The sequence below is a fragment of the Gymnoscopelus microlampas genome (genome assembly GCF_963454915.1).
Source record: "Gymnoscopelus microlampas genome assembly, chromosome: 14".
NCBI lineage: Eukaryota > Metazoa > Chordata > Actinopteri > Myctophiformes > Myctophidae > Gymnoscopelus > Gymnoscopelus microlampas.
The window spans coordinates 43,708,734-43,732,134 of record NC_139951.1 but is presented as its reverse complement, the minus strand read 5'-3'; the positions used below and the strand labels follow the sequence as shown (position 1 = coordinate 43,732,134).

At 39.8% G+C, this 23,401-nt stretch overlaps 1 protein-coding gene and 1 long non-coding RNA gene across 2 annotated transcripts in view; one reads left to right on the top strand and one right to left on the bottom strand.

The window, feature by feature from the left end:
• Positions 1-18,456, top strand: part of LOC311060469 (uncharacterized protein) — a 42,467-nt gene extending 24,011 nt beyond the window's left edge. The window contains exon 3 of the mRNA XM_084078651.1: positions 18,143-18,456. Coding sequence (XP_083934777.1) covers positions 18,143-18,300 — 158 coding nt within the window. The 3' untranslated portion in view covers positions 18,301-18,456. The remainder of the gene's footprint in view (positions 1-18,142) is intronic.
• LOC311060579 lies at positions 7,500-8,786 on the bottom strand. The gene is made up of 2 exons (XR_014602284.1): positions 8,704-8,786; positions 7,500-8,192 (listed from the first exon to the last, which is right to left on the bottom strand). It is a non-coding gene; the product is annotated as an uncharacterized lncRNA (long non-coding RNA).
• Positions 18,457-23,401: the final 4,945 nt, after the last annotated feature.

Below are 23,401 nucleotides of genomic sequence, written 5' to 3'. Positions count from 1 at the left end.
TATATAATTTTGGCTTTCATTCAAATGTTTGATAGGAATTGTCAAAGGGAACCGTTATGTAATCGGACTGTTAAGACGGAACCCTTAACAAACCAGAATCGTTAAAATCCTAAAGGGTCTCAACCCTAAAGATGACAGAATATAGATGGATGTATGATATGATTAGAATAGATTGATATGATGTAAACAATGATGATTAAGAAGCTTCCTTCTGGGACATCACAGAGAAGAGACACTGTGTTGTGATGGTAGTGTCAGCCTCCCATTGAGTTCAGAAGCTCTGCTCAGACCCAGCTCACTCAGATGAAAGAGATGAGGAGGAGAGAGAGATGGACACAGCGTCCCATGCTGCTACTGCTGCTCCTGGCCAGCCTATCAGAGCTGAGGGGCTTCCCTTCCAGTCCCTCCATGGATGCAGACGTCACTCCCAGAACCGCCGTCTTGTTGAAAGGTAAGTTCAACCTGTTAAACTGCCTACCTGTGACATCATCAGGAGCCAGGTTTGGTAATTAACGAAATCGACATGCCAAAGAAAAAAAAAAACTTTTTTTATTGATGATCCAGGAAGAGAAAGGCAGTAGTTTCCCCAATGATGATGTCGTTGGTAGGTAGGTTTCCGAACTATACATAGCCCACCAATGAGATGCAGGGTGTCTCATCCTTTGTGGACATGTAGCTGTAGTTTTGTTTTGCTGTTGCCTTTTGGGGATTAAAAAAAAAATGATTAGATTTTTTCATTCAACGGTGAGTAGACAAAAATGGTACCATCTTATAATGAGCATTAGTGAGGACCAATTATATGAAGATATGCTCCTTCCGGCCGAATTATACTTAGCACATGGAAAATAGTCAATATGAGCTTTCCGGTGCACAGGCACACAGCTAAGTATATATATGACTTTGTTGACTCAAATGAGGGTGCACGTGATGAAGGAAAATCAAGATGTTGAAATCAAAAAATAAATATAAAAAGCGGAAAATTCAAAGACTTCAAAGTGACTTTTTATTCAAATTGATTATTGTTCTGATTAACTTTTGCAGTTGCTGAGTTGATGTATATCTATGACAGTTGATTTTTGGAACTCAAGTTATTTTTGTTAGATTTATTAGATTGATGAAAATTATGACAAGAAGTTGCAATTTTGCTTCTTGGCCATATTGTTATTAATAGTACTCATACATTTTTGTAGGGGGCGCTATAGACCATATTCACATGGTGGCCATGTTTCTATGAAGTCAATGAAAGTAGCCACCCCGGGTGGCGGCACTTTCAATGTTAAATTCCAATATGGCCGCCGTGTGAATATGGTCTATAAGCAACTGTCCCCCCTGTTGATAAAGTGACTTTAAACCTGGGGTCCCAATGCATTTTCATACTCATCTGTGTATGGCTTTCTTTTTCTTGACGTCCCTGCAGTGTATGGCAACGTGAAGGAAGGAGGAACCCATCGATGACAAAAACCTCCCTGCAGATTCAGGAGCTTGTGGCCAAGTTGACCAGTCAGTCTGGCCTGGACATCATCCGTATCCACAAGCCTTTCCACACAGACAACCCCAGCATCCAGGGACAGTGGCATCCTTTCACCAACCCACCACCTTCTATAGGCCCAGTTATACCTTCTATAGACCCAGTTATACCTTCTATAGGCCCAGTTATACCTTCTATAGGCCAAGTTATACCTTATATAGACCCAGTCACGCCTTCTATAGGCCCAGTTATACCTTCTATAGGCCCAGTCACACATTCTATAGGCAGACACACACACACACACACACACACACACACACACACACACACACACACACACACACACACACACACACACACACACACACACACACACACACACCACAACCTACATCAACAAAGACCAGCCCTGGGGCAATATACCGTACATTTTTACAGAAACCTGCTAGAGACTGAATATTGTTTTTAGAGATGCGCATGAGTACTTGATTTGGATGTCAGTATTCGGTCAACATATAGAGTAATCACATTATTTTGTTCTTTTGTAAAAAAAAAAAAAGAGAAACTCAAATTTTTACAATGAACATAAATCAGCCTTGTTCTTTTTATAATTTTTTCTAGAGTTGCCAGTTATTTTCACCCCTTTTTTTATTCCAATTTTGTCCTTATGCCAATGAACCCTCCCCACACATTTCTGTGTTGCCACTGTTGTTGCACCGTACTGACTCACCTGCCAGTGAGGAGCCCCCCACCAGGAGGATGTAGTGCCTCCGTCCTACTCCTCCTGTTCAACACCCACCTCTGACAGGTGCCGTCCCCCCTTCCCCCCCAGCCCATTGGAGCCGTTAACACAGCTTCCCTCTCCCGAACACGGACAGTGTGTTCGAACACGGACAGTGTATTCGTATAGATGTCCGTCCAAGCCGGTTGCCCCCCCCGTGGTAAATTCGAACCCCTTAGATTCTAGACTTTATTTACCCCTGCGACAACCAAGTGCCACTGAAGTTGGGTTAGGGTTAGGGTTGACAAATAAAATCTGCAACAACAAAAGCTCCTTTAACAAAACATATCGAAAATGTTTCACTATATATACATATATCTATACTATCGTTGCTGTCAGGCAGAAACCAGCTAACTCCATTTTATGACACTTATGCATTTTTTCCCCCTATAAATCAGTGCTATTGAACATCCTTTATGTCTGTGTGTTGGTAAAATAAATATTGAACCAATGAAAAGTATTAAAAGCGCTTCTGACAAAACCAGCTAACTCCATTGGATCCTCAAACTTTCTGCTAAACCAGCTAACTCCACCAAAGGGGGTGGAGTTAGCTGGTTTCTGCAGAGATATGCAAATAACTAATTGAGTAACTAAAGCACACATTTATTTTGAGTGGAATAAAAAGTACGATATTTACCTCTTTGAATGATGTAAGTATAAGTTATTGAGGACATTATTGAGGAGTATTTTGAAATACTCAAGTTGATTAAAAATACCTCAAAATTGTATTGAAGTACAGTACTTGGAGATACCTTCCACCACTGGGAACAATAAATAGTCATCCTCCTTTTGTTTCTCCAAATGTCTGTCAACTGAACAGCTTAAATGTCTGTCAACTGAACAGTGCATAGTAGCCAGGATATTACTGAAAAATACTTGATATGCTCAAATAAAGCTTCAGTATATCGGATGACTATTGGCTACATAAGAAGCGAGGAAGTCAATAATAGAGAGTGTTAATTTAACTCTGAACCAGCGAGGCGGTTAAAACACTCCAGAATATACAGTGCCTGCTATTGAGATGGGAGGGGAGGGACATGACGTAAACATGAGAGTAGAAAATATTACATTGTATGTGATGGTATTTACTAAACCATCCGTGGTTCTAATACCATAGTTTGTAGGATGATGGGGATCAGAACCTGTTGTCTTTTAGTAGACCTACGCTGCTCTCTAGTGGTGGAAAGGACTCATTGCCCACACATTCATAAAGCTACTTGTGTCTTTATTTACTCCCCATATAACATCTCATCTGCAATAAAGGTTTATCTTACCTTTCTTATCTTATTTTGTGTCAATTAATTAGCATTTATTTCTACACAAAGAAAAATGCTAACATATGCCAATTCAGCATTCCATGACATACTTTCATAGTTTGGTATGAAGGTAAAGTAGGCTCAATAAGAATAAGTGCAGTTCATAAAGACTCAGGTCATAGTTCATAAAGACAGGTCATGGTGGACAAACAGGTTCTCAAGTAGATTAATAGTGACACTGAAATCTGGCTGTCTTTAGATGAATAAATATAGCATCCCCCCCCACTTTTTTTTTTACAAGAAAATAGTTGAATCAGTATATGAATGTATTGGAATACGTAGATATACTTAGGCTTCATTGTTTGAGTTCCACTCAAACCTTTGTGTGGAGTAAGTATATCATTTGACATTTGACATATACTTCAAGAGCTTGTACTGTAGATCTGCTATTTCCGTCGAATGTTTGCATGTGATCACTTCAATGTTATAAATCAGTGGTTTTCAAACAGTGGTCCGGGGACCACCAGTGGTCCTTAAGGGGGTACCAGGGGGTCCCCAGCGAAATTAGTTAACATAGCGTCATAATCATTTTAACCACTTAGCTTTGGCTATTTTTGAAAAATCTTGAAAATGTGTGCATATGTTTGAATATATATATATTTTTAAATCATTTTTTTTTACTCAAAACACTGCTTCTGGGGGTCCCTGGCACAAAACATTTTCAGATGGGGGTCCGCGTTCAAATACATGTCAATTTAGGAGTCCTTGGCATGAAAAAGGTTGAAACCCACTGCTATAAATCATTCACCACTGGAGATAGTTATGGGACAGGTCATTGCTTACAACTGTCCTGCAGCCTCATCGATGAGGAGGGTTCAGCATCTCTTTATTTGTATTCATTTATAAAGCTGTACATAATCAGGGGTCATCAATATGTCCGTGGCAAATTTTTTATTTCATTTTTACACACCATTATAATGTTCTTATTTTGATCATAAGACCCACTTACTGAATGTCAGTCTCCAGGTTTTCTTCAGAATATGCACGACACTGATTTACGACATATATGACACAATGTAGGACAAATTAGGGGTCAACTGGTATTTTCAAGGACCCCCATACTGTACGTAACTCTGAGAGGGTACAAATGGAAGCAAATGGACCAGCATGGCCATGTGAAATTGTATCTTTTTCTGGGTGTCTTGTTTTTATTAGAAATAAGGGACGTGTCCCTTATTGGAATTTCAGGTAGTTGGCGACCCTGTGCACTCCTGAAACCTGACCCCTGAACACACCTGAACCCTGAACATCATTAATGCTCAAATAAGGACATGCTCATATAGGCTCTATGCACAGCAGCCATATTGGAAAGAAATTGGGCCTCTTCCTTACTTCCTTCACAGGTCTTAACGCTTGTAATTAAGGCTCTGTTCCATTTAGTGTAGCGCAGTGGTTCTCAAACCTTTTATTTATTTCAAGGACCCCCATAACTCTGAGAGTGTACAGATGGAACCAAATGGACCCGTAAGGGTCCATTTGGTTCCATCTGTACACACTCAGAGTTACACACCTGTAAGGGTCCATTTGGTTCCATATGTACACACTCAGAGTTACACACCTGTAAGGGTCCATTTGGTTCCATCTGTACACACTCAGAGATACACACCGGTAAGGGTCCATTTGATTCCATTTGTACACACTCAGAGTTACACACCCGTAAGGGGCCAGTTGGAACCCCCTCAAGGAACCCAACATGCACAATATCAGCACCCTGACTCTGTTTGACCAGAATGGAACAGAGCCTTCATTAGTGTCATTGGTAACAGCTGTGAAGGAAGTAGGGGAGGAGGTGCAATTTCTTTCCCATATGGCTGCTATGCATAGGGCCTATAGAGAGGTTTCCTGTTAGTAAACATGAGAGGAATATGACCGCGCAGCTGCGGGGGGAAGCCTATGGGTGCGTTTGGAAATTACGCACCGGAGCACACTCGCCTATTAGTTTGTATTGGCCAGTGCGCTCACTGCCGCTCAGGGCTGTATTTTCGAACGCGCCTTCACCCGGGCATGCGCAGATTGCGCATTCTGCTCTGTGATGACGTCGCGCGGAAATCCGTCTATTGGCACACAGCTGACAGAATTTGTCAGACAACAGACACATAATGTGAGTGTGGTTATCTGTCCAGACTAGTCGACTACACCTCCATCACATAAGATCAAAGACGTTCCTCTACCCGATTTGACCCACGCTGTTCTGTTGTCTGTTCCTTTCAGGTCCAGTTTCTCTGAAGCTGACAGGAGATCAGTGGAGGAACACATGGAGCTGCTGGGGGACAGAGTCTGGTCCTGGAGACACGCTCTGGTTCTGTTCTCATGGGGACGGTGGCTGGGTGAGAGACGTGTTGAGGAGCAGTGGTGGGTAAAGTACTAATTCTTTTTTACTTAAGTAATAGTATCAATATACTGCAATGTAGAAATACTCGGTGCCATGTCATTGTTCCGACGGCTCATTGTTCCGACGTATACTAACCCTATACCTAACCCTAACCTTAACCGCACGCGGAAGCCACGTAGTCGGAGTAATGGAATGTCGGACTTATGGGCAGTCCCCAAATACGGTGTTACAAGTAAAAGTGAGCTATTCAAAATGTACCTCAGTAACGCACCTCGGCTACTCATTCAAACATGGAAAAGAAGGTTTCAGGGTCTTTTTCATTACATTTGGGCACAAGGCTCAAATTGCTGAATATATCAAAATCTTGAGCTTGAGACCCTGAGGCCGATGACCTGTCCACCCCAGCCTCCCCAGCTGTGAGTTTACCTTCTTTTATTAGCTCCAATATGTTCTGTTCACTAAAGAGCTGGAGAGATATGGAGACTCCTGTTACTGAGCAAACACTCTATAGCAATGAGTACTATCAGAATATAGAGCTATTTAACACTTATTTTAACCAAAGAAAAGCACTTACCCTACCTTTAATATTATAATAGATTATATACCTACTAACATCTGCCCAAGCTATCTCTTAGATATCTGCGAGTGTCAATCTACCTTAACATTTTTTATCCAGAGACTACACTGCTCATTAAAGTGTTTTAATTATAAACGTTTGTTTGGTAAACAAACAAATAGATGTGGTGTAATGTGTGTAAAGTTTACATCAGTTTTCAATTGTAACCTGTGTGATATTGTCTACCTGTTGTCTTAGCCTCTGCCTTGAAGTGCTATAAGTGTGGCAAAGATAACACCGACTCACCAAAACCGAATTCTGACCTTCAGGTCAGAATTTGTGTTAAAGCTCCGCTTTAAAGCACGTTACCCTCCTTCCATCGATGTATTAAATCAATTTCAACATTACTTTCAATGCAGCATTATATACTGTTTCTCTTGTCAAGATAACACTACATTTATTGTAATGAAATTGCATTGTATTCAGTGGTTTGGCTCTACTCCTGTGATACTGTACTGCAGAGTAATTACAGACACAGACTAAAAATACTGGTATTTCATGAACAAGAAAATACCAGTGAACAATTCCTACTCTCCAGGATATCTAAGTTCTCTCTGGGCGTTCTATAGACATGTCTTTGAAGAAGCTCCACCTTCCACCATGAAAAGGAGTGATTTCCTCCATTCACACTTTCTCCTTTCACTGTTCTAAATCCTAAGAGTTTTCTGAAAAACGTATGTTGCTATATAGCTAAAATCTAAAATGACACAGATAGTTTCCTCGGTTTTAATGTGTTAATACTCGGCAGCAGTTGTGTGGAATGGACTCCATGCAAACGATTCATCAATTACACAGCCACTGAAGCCTTGAATTCATGGAGAGTTTTTAGTTTTTGTCACATTTCTGAACCAATCATTTGATGACCGGCGGAGTCTCCGGTAATTTGATGACGGATAACCCGGTCATCAAAATGCATAATAAGGTACAATGACAACAATTTATTGTTATGACCGGGTTGTAAAAATAAATATGTTAGTACAAATGAATGGATGCTGCACACACATAAGGTTTATTATTTAAAAAAAATACAGAATGACAAGCAGTGGTAAATCAATGAGGATGATTTGGGGAGTGGATCAGATAAAAATCAATTAAGTCAATTAAATTAAGTCCCCTCACATCTGTATGCAAATTATATCCTGCACATAATTCTACATTCATTCAAACAAACATAAGTTTATGTATCATGGGAAATCAAAATCTGTTGGAAATATTTGTATTTTGATGTGGTGTAATCACAATAATTAAACTTAATATTGATATGGCACACTGACCTACCGATAAAACAAAACGTGGCACTTTGTGTCAAAAAGGTTGCCGACCCCTGAAAAGCTAGACTAGATGATGAGCAGTGGATAGGATAGCACTTAGACATCATACAAGATGTCAGGGTCAAACTGGAGCAGAGAGAATCCTTCAGTTGAGCAGAGCGACACAGACCAGTGGTGCTGCCAGGACCAAGAGGCTCACTGCAGAGATGGTGGCTCCAGATGTGGTGGCTCCAGAGTTGGAGGATCCAGAGTTGCCGGCTCCAGAGTTGGAGGGTCCAGAGTTGGAGGGTCCAGACTTGCCGCCTCCGTTGCACAAGTCACTGTTACAGCAGCTCCCGCCCGGGTACAATGCTGCCTCCGATACACACTTGGCCCCTGTAAAGCAGCCCTTAATGGCTACATTACCCACTGCACACACACACACACACACACACACACACACACACACACACACACACACACACACACACACACACACACACACACACACACACACACACACACACACACACACACACACACACACACACAGAGAGAGAGAGAGAAATACATGATTACTCGCTGTACTGTACTTAAAGGGATATTTCACTTTCAAACATGTTTGGGGTCATTTTAACTCTACTACTCAGGCTTTTGTGTTTCACCCCAGACAGTTTTTAAGTTGTTGTGTTTTTTCAATTACTTGTCTTTTTCCCTTTTTTTTTGTGGGGGGGCAGAAATGAAACAATACAATGCCCCTCATGTACTGTATTAGTACTTTACTCTCTGTACCAGCTGTAAACACTTTCAATACTTTTTAATGAAATACAACGTATTTTCATCATTCAGCAATGTTGTCTGAAAATCAGTGGTGGCCTTAAAAGTGTGAAATGTTTGTGTAAAAAGGAGAGGCAGTTGTCTGAAGCAATAAGAATATTACCGGTTGCCGCCCCGCAAGCATCCTCACCCGGACCACATGGTTGAGTCTTGGTGCAGTCGGGTTGGTCTTGGCCGCACACATAGCACTTCAAGGCAGACTCAGAGGCTAAGACAACAGGTAGACAATATCACACAGGTTAAAATTGAAAACTAATGTAAACTTTACACACATTCCAAACAAATGTTTATAATTCAAAAAATGTAATGAGCAGTGTAAATCTGTGTAAAAAAAAATCTAGTTTATATAAGGTAGATTGACACTCGCAGATATCTAAGTGATAGCTTGGGCAGATGTTAGTATATAATCTTTTATGATATTAACTTGTTAGTAGGTATAATCAACTATAATATGAACTATAATATATACTGTATATTATTAATGTAGTATTAGTATTTTCATTATTATTATTATGATTCGCATGTTGTGAAAGGCAGATAGCAGACAACAAAACAGCATTAATACGTACCATCCGGTAAGAGCACGAGGCCAAGGATGAGTATGATCAGACGCATTGTGTTGGACACAGAGGTTCAAATGACACATTGAGCAGCAGTGTTAACAGCTTTTAGTATACCTTTGTAAAGGGGGCGTGGCTAGTGTGTCTGCATGCAGTCAACGTGCTAATATAACTGTGTGTGTGTGTGTGTGTGTGTGTGTGTGTGTGTGTGTGTGTGTGTGTGTGTGTGTGTGTGTGTGTGTGATGAAGGAGTAATAGGGACACACCTCTATGGGGAGAGATTTGTCTCAAATTTATTTGTGAATCCAATTCCAAGATGCACAAATATTCCTTGATTTGCAAATGTGTTTCCATGATTTACAAATGTGTTTTGCAATCTACAAACACAAATTATTTATTTGTGACTTTTGTAAATATGAATTTGCAATTTTTACAAAAGATAATTATACTTGTGTGTGCATTTATCATTAAATATCATTTGTAAATCGTCAATTCTGTGTGTGAATTCTTGAATGTGCATTTGTGAGTAGACCAACACACGCATACATTCCTTTTTCCTGTTACATCATTTTGAGACAAACGTCACGCTTTTTTAAGAACATTTTTACAAATGTAGTTTCCTATGTGCAAACTTACTTGTAACTTGTAAGTTAGTATTTAAATACATGTGCTATGATTTGTACAAATATATTACTATTTGTAAATATATCATTTGCAATTTGTAGAAATAATGTATACTTGCATATACACGCATTCAGTTTAGAGACAAGCTTCACACTTGTCTCAAATTCACTCACAACCTGCAGTTCCACACGTGTGCATAGACTGCCCCACCCCCACCCCATGGCAATTACAGCCAGGTGGGCACTGCCTCTAATCAGTTAAACAGGAGGCATTTGGGGGTAAAAGTTGGGAAGCTGACTATTTTACATAATTCAAGGGTGCTGAATCTGAGTAACATGGTTCCCAAACGAATGTTATCGTTTTTAACCTTCCAATTTGCGTAAACAAATGGCTGCCAAATGCCAATGTTGAACAATTTCTTCAATAACTAAATATTTCTGCAAACTAAATATGCACATTAGAGGCCACAATTACAGAAAACTGTTTAGTAAAGAAGTGGTCCATACGCACCCCCCTTATTTTCTGTTCTTTTCTACTTACAGTATCTGTATTTTTGTGTGCACTTCAGATATTTGATATTAATTTAATCAGTTGCAGGTGTTCATGCTACACACACACACACACACACACACACACACACACACACACACACACACACACACACACACACACATACACATACATACATACATACATACATACATACATGCATACATACATGCATGCATGCATGCATGCACACATGCATACATGCGTACTGTACATACAGTACATACAATACATACATACGGTCAGCACCAAACTTGGAACAAACTAGTCAGGGCCATCAGAATAGTCACACTAGGGGCCTCTACCGTGGATCCCGGGGGCCACAGGCACAGTGTTGCTCCAATCCTCACCAAACATGGCACTACATCCGTGTTACAGCAGTGTCTAACATTTCAAATGTTAGACACCATAACAACTCTGGACTGGATTTGAACACCACATAGCAGGCTGAAAATCGAGTCATCTATATTTTCCAATGCTGGATGGTTTGGTTATATTGTAAAGCACATGCCTGCTTATGTCAGCTTGTGCTGGCATGCTAGACTGCATTAGCTAGCAAGCTCTCACTTAACTTGTGCTGATGATTTGGTCAATATCTGTGTTTCTAGTGTCGGCTTAAAGCTGCATGCACTATGTAACTTTCCTTTTCTTTATTACCATTGAGCTAATAGAGCCTGCCTGCTTGCTCAGGGAATAAATTGAATATTGACCATCAGGTCAAAATTTGTGTCAGATCCTGTGTCTAGGTGAGACATAACCTTTGACACAATCTAAATGTCTCAGAAGAGCAGCAGGCAACCACCCCAATTGTATAAGTTATATTGTGAGCAGAGGTGGACGAAGTACTCGACCCTAGTACTCGAGTAAGAGTACAAAAACTCCTTGGTCAAATTTACTCCACTATAAGTAAAAGTAGCTCAGTCAAAATGTTACTCTGTAGTAAAAAAAAGTCATTGCTTTTAAATATACTTAAGTATTCCAAAGTACATGCTTTGAAAAATACTTAAGGTACAAGTCAAAGTAAAAGTACATTTCTTAATTTTTAGATCAATGAATTGCTGTAATGTTTTCACAATGAATTTATAGGACCTTGTAACTCTTGTTTCAGAGAAGTACTGTAACTCGGCACTGAAACCAGCACAGCACTGCATGCACTGATGTGCTTGTAGAACCACTATGTTATACAAAGCCTGCAGAAACACCATATAAAACCATAGAAAAGACTGAGGAACCAGAACTAAATACTTCTACTCCTATACACCCATACAAGATGTAACAAAGATAGAGGCGAGCGGAGGGGGAAGACAGAAACACGGCCAGTATGAGAGCAGAAGTTAGGCCAATTGCATTTTAGGGAAGACAAGAAAACAGCCAACCTAAAGGACAAACCGCACCAAGAAAATGAGTCGCAACTCCTTGCAACAAAACCGTTTTAAGGTCAACCGCACCAATGCAACTCCTTGCAACTGCCATTGGGGGAAATGGTTGCAAGACAAGTAGTTTCATGTTGCAAGGAGTTGCATGGCGAATCATTGGTGTGGATGTGGAGTGGGCTTAAAAATAAGTAAGAGTAATAAGTAGCAAACAAATCTAATACTCAAGTAAAGTACGGATCCTCAGAATCTGTACTCAAGTACAGTACTCAAGTACATTTACTCCGTTACTGTCCACCACAGATTGTGAGTAGAAATCATGGAAACACATTTGCAAATCAAGGAATATTTGTGCATCTTGGTATTGGACTTACAAATAATTTTGAGACAAATCTCTCCTGATAGCATTTAGGGGTAAAAGTTGGGAAGCTGACTATTTTACATAATTCAAGGGTGCTGAATCTGAGTAACATGACCCATAACTCGGTGGCCATTGCTCTGATCATCAGTGCAATGTTGTTAATGAACCCCATGTTGTTAATTATCATTCATATTTTAGCTATTAACTATATTTAACTATTTGCCATAACTCTAATAGACATTCATTCAGAAACCCATGACATTTTATTGCATACCGTTTATTCCCATGTCAAAAGTGCTATTCTCAGACTCCCTAAATGGTTCTTTTTCCATCTACACCAAATCTGTAAAAAAAAAAACATCAAAGAATAGCAGATCTACAAGCTCACAAAGTCGCATTGAAACACATTATGAGCTTGTAGATCTACAATTTTTGATGAATGTTCCCCCCAGAATAGGGATGCTGGGGTTCAAGTGGTTAAATGTCAAGTGTAAAGTTATTTTCAATCAGTCATAATGGGAATGGATATTATAATGGGAACGGATGTTCTATAAAGTGAACTAGATTTAACCACTTAAATTCTATATGGTTGGCCGGAGGCAGTGTTTCTCCTAGCCAGAAGCTGAAGGTGTGGAGGAGGATGCGTGGCGTGCCGAAAAATATTGGGTTCTCAAAATACATATTTGTGCTCAAACACGAAGACATAGTACATGTGCACAGTAATGAGCAGGAAAATATCTGTATAGTTTACATATGAATTGTCTCCAGATTTAGTAAAATATACTTTTATTAGACCAAGTAGTATAGACAAACTGTCATACATAACAAAAAAGACAGTGGTGGAGGAAGTACTCACACTTCTTATTTAACACATTACCTGCCAATCACAGATATGTCCATTTAAAAAAAAAAAAAAGAATTGTTGTTGAAAAAATCATACTGTGGCGGCCAGATTTAAGGCGTGGCAGCCCGCCACTGCTTAATGCATATAGGGGAAACACTGGGAGGCCTTAAGGCTTTATACTAGTATCTTTTCCCTGCTGTTAGGGCACCTAACAGGTTGACAAGTAGCCTTTCCTGAAGCTCCTACGCCAAATATCTCCCCTGCCAAGTGGGGATTCCCTCTTGGCTCCTATGCGGAAGACCCAGGTTCAAATCCCGGGTTTTATGGTTGTAATTAACCACTTGAATCTTAGCATCCCTCTTCAGGGGCTAACAGTGAACATCTGATCTACAAGCTCACAGCGTGTCACAAGTAACGTTATCCTGCATGTTGTGAGCTTGTAGATTTTTGGTTGGTTATCTGGTGTACAGAGAAAACAGGAGAGGGCCAGCTATGGAGCCCTGGGGAATATGGCCAACTAGTAAATGCTTTAAGTTGTTTAGTCTCTCCATCAGGAGAGGACATAAAACGTGGGATTACAGCTTTATTTTGGGGGGTTGGAGGGGTGATATTATTCAAGTCTCTTGCATGAACAAAAATGATATTTTGCATGTTTAAAATACTGTAAAATTGCGGATTTCATCAATGTTAGTAAGGTTGTGATGTCTATTTACACAGCTCTCCTGTGGCCAGATTATATTACAATCTAGGTAGCTGGCTAGCAGCTTGTGTGTTAAAGAGGCACAATGTAACTTTTCTTAATGAATAGAATGTAATTTTGTCCAATCTACTCACAATCAGTGGTGGACAGTAACGGAGTAAATGTACTTGAGTACTGTACTTGAGTACAGATTCTGAGGATCCATACTTTACTTGAGTATTAGATTTTTTTGCTACTTATTACTCTTACTTATTTTTAAGCCCACTCCACATCCACACCAATGATTCACCATGCAACTCCTTGCAACATGGAACTACTTGCAACTACTTGTCTTGCAACCATTTCCCCCAATGGCAGTTGCAAGGAGTTGCATTGGTGCGGTTGACCTTAAAACGGTTTTGTTGCAAGGAGTTGCGACTCATTTTCTTGGTGCGGTTTGTCCTTTAGGTTGGCTGTTTTCTTGTCTTCCCTAAAATGCAATTGGCCTAACTTCTGCTCTCATACTGGCCGTGTTTCTGTCTTCCCCCTCCGCTCGCCTCTATCTTTGTTACATCTTGTATGGGTGTATAGGAGTAGAAGTATTTAGTTCTGGTTCCTCAGTCTTTTCTATGTTTTTATATGGTGTTTCTGCAGGCTTTGTATAACATAGTGGTTCTACAAGCACATCAATGCATGCAGTGCTGTGCTGGTTTCAGTGCTGAGTTACAGTACTTATCTGAAACAAGAGTTACAAGGTCCTATAAATTCATTGTGAAAACATTACAGCAATTCATTGATCTAAAAATTAAGAAATGTACTTTTACTTTGACTTGTACCTTAAGTATTTTTCAAAGCATGTACTTTGGAATACTTAAGTATATTTAAAAGCAATTACTTTTTTACTACAGAGTAACATTTTGACTGAGCTACTTTTACTTATAGTGGAGTAAATTTGACCAAGGAGTTTCTGTACTCTTACTCGAGTACTAGGGTTGAGTACTTCGTCCACCTCTGCTCACAATATAACTTACAAACTATACAATTGGGGTGGTTGCCTGCTGCTCTTCTGAGACATTTAGATCGTGTCTCACCTAGACACAGGATCTGACACAAATTTTGACCTGATGGTCAAGATTCAATTTATTCCCTGAGCAAGCAGGCAGGCTCTATTAGCTCAATGGTAATAAAGAAAAGGAAAGTTACATAGTGCATGCAGCTTTAAGCCGACACTAGAAACACAGATATTGACCAAATCATCAGCACAAGTTAAGTGAGAGCTTGCTAGCTAATGCAGTCTAGCATGCCAGCACAAGCTGACATAAGCAGGCATGTGCTTTACAATATAACCAAACCATCCAGCATTGGAAAATATAGATGACTCGATTTTCAGCCTGCTATGTGGTGTTCAAATCCAGTCCAGAGTTGTTATGGTGTCTAACATTTGAAATGTTAGACACTGCTGTAACACTGATGTAGTGCCATGTTTGGTGAGGATTGGAGCAACACTGTGCCTGTGGCCCCCGGGATCCACGGTAGAGGCCCCTAGTGTGACTATTCTGATGGCCCTGACTAGTTTGTTCCAAGTTTGGTGCTGACCGTATGTATGTATTGTATGTACTGTATGTACAGTACGCATGTATGTATGTATGTATGTATGTATGTATATATGTATATATGTATATATGTATGTATGTAGCATGAACACCTGCAACTGATTAAATTAATATCAAATATCTGAAGTGCACACAAAAATACAGATACTATAAGTAGAAAAGAACAGAAAATAAGGGGGGTGCGTATGGACCACTTCTTTACTAAACAGTTTTCTGTAATTGTGGCCTCTAATGTGCATATTTAGTTTGCAGAAATATTTAGTTATTGAAGAAATTGTTCAACATTGGCATTTGGCAGCCATTTGTTTACGCAAATTGGAAGGTTAAAAACGATAACATTCGTTTGGGAACCATGTTACTCAGATTCAGCACCCTTGAATTATGTAAAATAGTCAGCTTCCCAACTTTTACCCCCAAATGCCTCCTGTTTAACTGATTAGAGGCAGTGCCCACCTGGCTGTAATTGCCATGGGGTGGGGGTGGGGCAGTCTATGCACACGTGTGGAACTGCAGGTTGTGAGTGAATTTGAGACAAGTGTGAAGCTTGTCTCAAAACTGAATGCGTCTGTTGGTGTACTCACAAATGCAGATTCAACAATTCACACGCATAATTAGATTTACAAATGATATTTTATGATAAATGCGCCTGCAAGTATACATTATTTCTACAAATTGCAAATGATATATTTACAAATAGTCATATATTTGTACAAATCATAGCACATGTATTTAAATACTAACTTACAAGTTACAAGTAAGTTTGCACATAGGAAACTACATTTGTAAAAATGTTCTTAAAAAAGTGTGACGTTTGTCTCAAAATGATGTAACAGGAAAAAGGAATGTATGCGTGTGTTGGTCTACTCACAAATGCACATTCAAGAATTCACACACAGAATTGACGATTTACAAATGATATTTAATGATAAATGCACACACAAGTATAATTATCTTTTGTAAAAATTGCAAATTCATATTTACAAAAGTCACAAATAAATAATTTGTGTTTGTAGATTGCAAAACACATTTGTAAATCATGGAAACACATTTGCAAATCAAGGAATATTTGTGCATCTTGGAATTGGATTCACAAATAATTTTGAGACAAATCTCTCCCCATACACCTCAGCATCTGTACCAAGATAAAAAAAAAGAGAGAAGTATGACTAAGTTACAGAAGCGGTCACTTTTATCATCAACTTCATATTGAAATGTGTTTTCCGTAGATCGTATTGTATTGCCTTTTGTCTCACCTGGGCACAGGGAACAAAGCCACAGGACACTGTCTCCATGTCTTCTTTCCTGGCACACCCGAATTGATTAGCAAGTTGATCAAAGAGTGATGCCATCACCTCTCCAGATAGAGACATTAACATTTCAAGTGTACCTCCTCCTTTTTGTATGTGGCCACTAACATAAACATAGACTGTAAAATGTAAGCTTGGTGTGTGTGTGTCACTCCAAGCCGTCAGGCTGTGGAGATGGCTGTGGAACTCTGTATGATGAAATAAACTGGAAGCAAGTAACCTCACTATGGAGTGATGACTCAAATCCATTCTTCAAACATCCATTCACATCTCTGGAACATCAAACTAACTTTACAATATGGCGTTGTTGGCAATTAGTATAGTGCATTAAACCTGTAAGTCAGTGGCTTTAAATATACCACATAGGGCGCAGACGGCAGGATGGTTATCGGCAATTTACCACACAAGCCCCCTAACAACTATACAAACCCATTGTCACTTTAAACTCCATTTTAACCATGATAGATTAATTGAAAACACCCGTCCTTGGTTCTGGTGACTCATACTGCCCTCCTAAAACGAGAGGGGCATTTTATTGTTTCAATTTCCCCAAAAGAAAAAATAAATGGAAAAAGACAAATAATTGAAAAAACACAACAACTTAAAAACTGTCTGGGGTGAAACACAAAAGCCTGAGTAGACGTTAAAATGACCCCAAACATGTTTGAAAGTGAAATATCGCTTTAAGTACTGTGCAGCGAGTAATCACGTATTACTCTCTCTCTGTGTTGAAAGTAGGTAGCTGATATACAGTATTGCACTTTTACCGTAGCGCGGTATACTCTTGGTTGCTTGTTTTAGAAGAAAATGCACTTAAAGGAGGAGTTCACCCAAAAGATTTCTATCAATTGCACACCCTATGAAGCCTTGAATTCATGGATTCTTTTTTGTTTTTGTCGCATTCCTAAGCTAATAATTTGATTCCCGTCTCCTACCGGCTAATGTATCCGGTAGGAGACACAAAGTAGATTATTTGTGTCTCCTACCGGAAATACACACGGTCATCAAATTATTGTCTTAGGAATGCCACATAAACAAAAATAAATCCATGAAATCAAGGCTTCATGGGGTGTGTAATTGATAGAAAATAAGTCATTTTTTTGGGTGAACTCCTCCTTTAAGACCTCTGGTGATTAGTTGTTTCGTTCCCTACCTATGTTGAATGCACTTAAGTCGCTTTGGATAAAAGCGTCTGCTAAATGACTGTAATGTAATGTAACTAGAGGGTCGGGGCGCTACACGGGGGCTTTGTGTTTGTTGGTCCCTCCGTGTCCCTCTGTCTGTGTCCGTGTCGCTGCAGCAGAGAGTGGCTAGTAGAGATGGGATTTATGGCTCTTTTAAGGGAGGCAGATTTTGGGGATCTGTTCCCTTCAAAGAGCCATAAAGACTGCCCCCCCCCCCCCCCCCACACACACACACACACACACACACACACACACACACACACACACACACACACACACACCGCACACGTTGGGTCGCGGTGTGGGTTGGGATCTCTAATGTACGATAAGATGTAATGTTGTGTGTGTGTGTGTGTGTGTGTGTGTGTGTGTGTGTGTGTGTGTGTGTGTGTGTGTGTGTGTGTGTGTGTGTGTGTGTGTGTGCGTGTGCGTGCGTGTGTGTTCACAGAGGATGGAAAGGTGAATAAGGGCTGCATCGCGAAGGCTGAATGTAAAGACGGAAAGGAGTGCTGCGAGAAGGAGTTGTGCAACGCTGGAGCCACCATCTCTGCTGTGAGCTTGTTGCTCCTGATCGCCCCGATGGTCCCTGTTGCTCTGTTCAACTGAAGGATTCTCTCTGCTTCAGCTTGACCTTTACATCTAGTATGATGTCTCTAACTGCTATCAGTCTAGCTCAGGGGTCTGCAACCTTTTTTACACAAAGTGCCATGTTGTCATTGTCTTGATAGTCAGTGTACCATATCAACATTAAGTTTAATTATGACACCACGTCAGATATTTCCAAATGATTTTGATCGTCCACATTGTCACCGTGCCTAAGGTTGCCTAACCCCCTCCAGCCAATCCCCTCCCCAAATCTTCCTCACTGATTTACCACTGCTTGTTATTCTGTATTTTAATAATAAACCTTCTGGTTAAAGCATTCATCCATTTGTATTAACAGTATTTATTTACAACCCCGTCACCACAATACAATGTTGGCATTGTACCTTATTATGCAGACTATATTATATTATATATTATATTACACTATATACTATATTGTATTGAACTATATTATTGTAGTTATACAATTATAATTTATATTATTAATATTATGATTTATATTATTATGATTTATATTATTATAATTATTTTATTGTATTATACTATTATAATTATATAATGTAAATTATACTATACTATACTATATTATTATACTATTATGCAAACTACAGAATTATTGAATCTGGACATTTCTGAACCAGAAATACATTTCATATCAACATGCTAGTTTTAACTGCTTGTGTTGCTGTTGGTGTTTAGAGAGAATAAAAAATGCTATATTTAATCATCTTCTGTTCATGAAATATCATAACACAGAATACATTTAATGAAAACCTCATATGTCCAAAACTGTAACTTTTTTTGGATTCAAATAAAGAAATAGCAAAAGTAGCAGATCTACAAGTTCAAAGCGCTGCATTTCAAGCTTGTGGATCTGCTACTCTTGATGCTTTTGTGCAGCGCTGTAGTATGATCAAATAGGGCGATAATTGATTTACGAATGAAGTTAAAATATGGAGATAAGAGGTTTCTGCTCGATAGCGACAATATGAGTTTGTTTACGGCTATAATTGTTTTTTTTCGGACATACTTACACACAGTCAGGGGGGCAATTGAGAATAGTTCTTCAGTGTGGTAACTTGTTTGGGTAAAAGCTGAAAGTCTAGCTGAAGGTGGGACCCATGTTTGGGTCACAGACCAATTTTTATGGGTCGCAAGTAAATATTCCCTTTCTTTTTTTCGTTTCCTACATTTAAAAACATATCTATATATTTCAAGAGATTTAAAAAATGTTAAAAAAAAATCCATAATTATTAATATTATTTATAAATCAATAATTTCCATAAATACAAAACTAAAAGAATAAGAAGTAGTGAAAATAGCAGATCCACAAGCTCTCAACGGCGTTATTGGAATATTATAACCCCCTAATAATCTTTCAAAAAACTACTCAAATAAGAGTGTCACTTCAGAATAATATGACTCAAGCAAAGAGTATTAAGGTATTCATCCAAATAATTACTTAAAACAGTATAGCCTGTGTGTGTGTGTGTGTGTGTGTGTGTGTGTGTGTGTGTGTGTGTGTGTGTGTGTGTGCGTGTGTGCGTGTGTGTGTGTGTGTGTGTGTGTGTGTGTATGCGTGCGTGCGTGCAAGCGTGCGCCGCAGAAGCAAAAAGGCAACAGAGAAAGGAGAGATCTACCACCAAAACAGCTCCTCACACCACCACCACCACCACTATCACTACCCAGTCAATTATATGCCCCCACTGCAATAGAGACTGTAGATCAAGGATCGGCCTCTACAGCCACCTGAGGACCCACAGATGACCAGACCCACCGACAGGAGGACAATCATACTCGTTTCGAGTGATCGCCGATGATGATGATGGTGTGTGTGTGTGTGTGTGTGTGTGTGTGTGTGTGTGTGTGTGTGTGTGTGTGTGTGTGTGTGTGTGTGTGTGTGTGTGTGTGTAGTGCGTGCGTGCGTAAATTCTAGTTTATTGTTTCAGTCATCAAATCAGGAGCACCAGTGCTAATTGCAAATATTTCACATTTCACTTTTTACAGTGATTGGCCTGTATATCTGATCTACTTCTGTACCTGTGGCAGGACTTAAGCATCAGAAACACAATTAATACAAAGGGGGGGAAAGGTGCTTATAGAGAGAAAAGTGTATATGAAGCCCTGCATAGTTTCCCAAACAGTGAGTCGGGACCCGTGTGGGTCATGGACACTCACACATCAAATTGTTCGCTTAGAAATGCGACAAAAACAAACAGAAAAATCTCCATGAATTCATGGCTTCATGGGGTGTGTAATTGATAGTTGGGTGAACTACAGTACTACTTTAACTACATACTGTAGTACAAACTGAGCCTGTGGATATCATGCTGTGTGCTGTGTAAGAGTTGTCACAGCCCCTTTGGTCTGGCCTGCAGGGCCTGATGTGTTGTCTGTGTATAGTACACTCCCCGTAGGCGTCGGCCAACCTGGGGTTCCCAATTAGGTGCATTGGGAGCACCTGATCAATGCTCCCATGGAGCCCTAAAGAGTGGGTGCCAGCCATTCCAGGTGTCCTTCTCCAAATGACAGCACCCTTTTGCGTGTATGATTGAGTTTACACACTCTGCAACACCCCCACACTACATTGATCACACATCCATACATTGTTGACATTATTGATTACTGAATTACACACTTCACACCTTTTTGTAGCATTATTTAAGTTACTTGTTAATAAATTATTGTTATTTTATGCACTACCACCGTGTCCTCCTCAATTTGTCATGGCATCACAGGCCGGGTTGTGACAGACTGTTGTACTGGTGAAGGAGACTCAAACCAGGCACATTCATTCACTGACAAATACTATTCTCCCTCGCCGTCACTTTGTAGATTGTACAGAACATTTATGCAAGGGATAATTTACCCTGATAAAGTCTGACACATTATGTACGTCAGGCTTTACAGTAGTAGACTGGAGGAGCCAGCCCTATCGAAGGTCTTGAAGGGCGGATCCAAAGCCTTGCGCTCGGTACCAGCGCCGCTTCCTATTGCTTCACCAATCTATGCCCCCCCCCCACCCTAGTAAGTAATTGAAAAAACACAGCAACTTAAAAATTGTCTTGGGTGAAGCACAAAAGCCTGAGCAGAAGTACAGAGAGAGTAATAATATCTATAATCTCTCTCGCTCTCTCTCTCTCCCTCATGTGTGTGTTCACAGCGGGTGAAAAGAAGGAGCTGAAGAAGGGCCTCTGCATGACACAGGCTGACTGTAAGAAGAAGCTGGGACGTGCAGAGAATGTTAGAGGGGCAGGGGCTGAAACTTCTAAAAGGGAACTTTTGGTGAAAATACCAAAAATAGCCAATCTCCAAGCTCACAACGCGTCACGCTGCAACGTATTGTGAGCTTGGAGATCAGTACAATCAGGATTCAAGCCAATACTGGAGAAGCAATTCTTTCAACATAAAATGCTGCATTCAAGTTCAGGAGAGCTTGGAAAAGGCAATTATCTTGAATGCTGCGTGGAAAGTCAAAGGGCATTTGCACTTCTTTCAAACAAGTACAGTAAGTGCTACATTCAGGGTCTGGAGAGGACACTTTTACAGATGGGTAAAGGGGCATAGGCTCAAGCCCCCTTTAATGTCTATGTGTGCACGTGCCTGAGAAGAAGTCAGGCCCTGAAGGGGCCTGCTGCGAAACTAACTTGGGCAACGGAGCCACCTTCTCTGCTATGAGCCTGTTGCTCCTGATCGCCCGATGGTCCCTGTCGCTCTGTTCAACTGAAGGATTCTCTCTGCTTCAGCTTGACCCTTACATCTAGTAGCCTATGATGTCTTAACTGCTATCAGTCTAGCTCAGGGGTCGGCAACCCTTTTGGCACGAAGTGCCATGTTGTCATTGTCTTGATAGTCAGTGTGCCATAGCAACATTAAGTTCAATTATGACACCACATAAAATATTTCCAAATGATTTTGATCGTTCATAGGCTACATAGCAAACGTTATTTCTTTTTTCTTCTACGTTATTTAGCAATACTTTCTTTCACATCAGGATGTTCGATCATAGACTTAGAGCAAGTTTGAATGGATTTAGAATCATGTGCAGGATGTCATTTGTATCTGTTGTGATGTGAGGGGACTTAATTTAACTGACTAAACTTTTTTTGAAAATGTAATTTTAAAGAAAAAAACCCTCTCTCTCACACTTATGCCAGTGTGCCAGTGATCACCCTCCCCCGTGCCCATGTTGGCACCGTGCCTAGTGTCTAGTGGTGGAAAGGACTCATTGCCCAGATTGCCCACACATCCATAAAGCTAGTTGTGTCTTTATTTATTCACCACATATTTTTTCTGTGATTTTTTAAAATTTTATATTTAATGATATGATATACTATATTTAATAAATACCCTTTGTTTTGCCGTTTTCAAAAAGTTTTTTTCACAGAATCAAACGTTTTATGGTCATGACTCACCAGGATCCTGGATAGCTTGATTCTAGGCTTAAATTAATTTATATAAATATCTTTGTAAAAGTCAATGGGAAAAATACATTGAGTATTTTCTTCCGGCACCAGGAAGTGGGCGGGAACTGCGACGCTCTATAACAACTGCAATAAAGATTTATCTTACTTATCTTGTGTCGATTAATTAGCATTTTTTTCTACACAAAGGAAAATGCCAACATAATCCAATTCAGCATTCCATGACATACATTTTAGTATGAAGGTAAAGTAGGCTCAATAAGAATAAATGTCGTTCTTAAAGACTCGGGTCATAGTTCATAAAAACAGAGGTCATGGTGGACAAACAAGTTCTCAAGTAGATTAATAGTTACACTGACATCTGTCTGTCTTTGGATGAATAAATATTGCTATATTTTTTTACAGGCTGCCCCGTGACATACTGTATGTAGGCTTCATGGTTTGAGTTCCACTCTCAAACCTTTGTGTGGAGTGTATCATTTGACATATTAACCACTTCACAAGAGCTTGTAGATCTGCTATTTCCGCAGAATGTTTGCACATTTTCACTTCAACGCTATAAATCATTCACCACTGGAGATAGTGATGGTACAGGTCATTGCTGCAGGACAAACTGTCCTGCAGCTTTATCAATGAGGAGGTTAGAGCATGTATTCATTTTTATTCATTTATAGCAG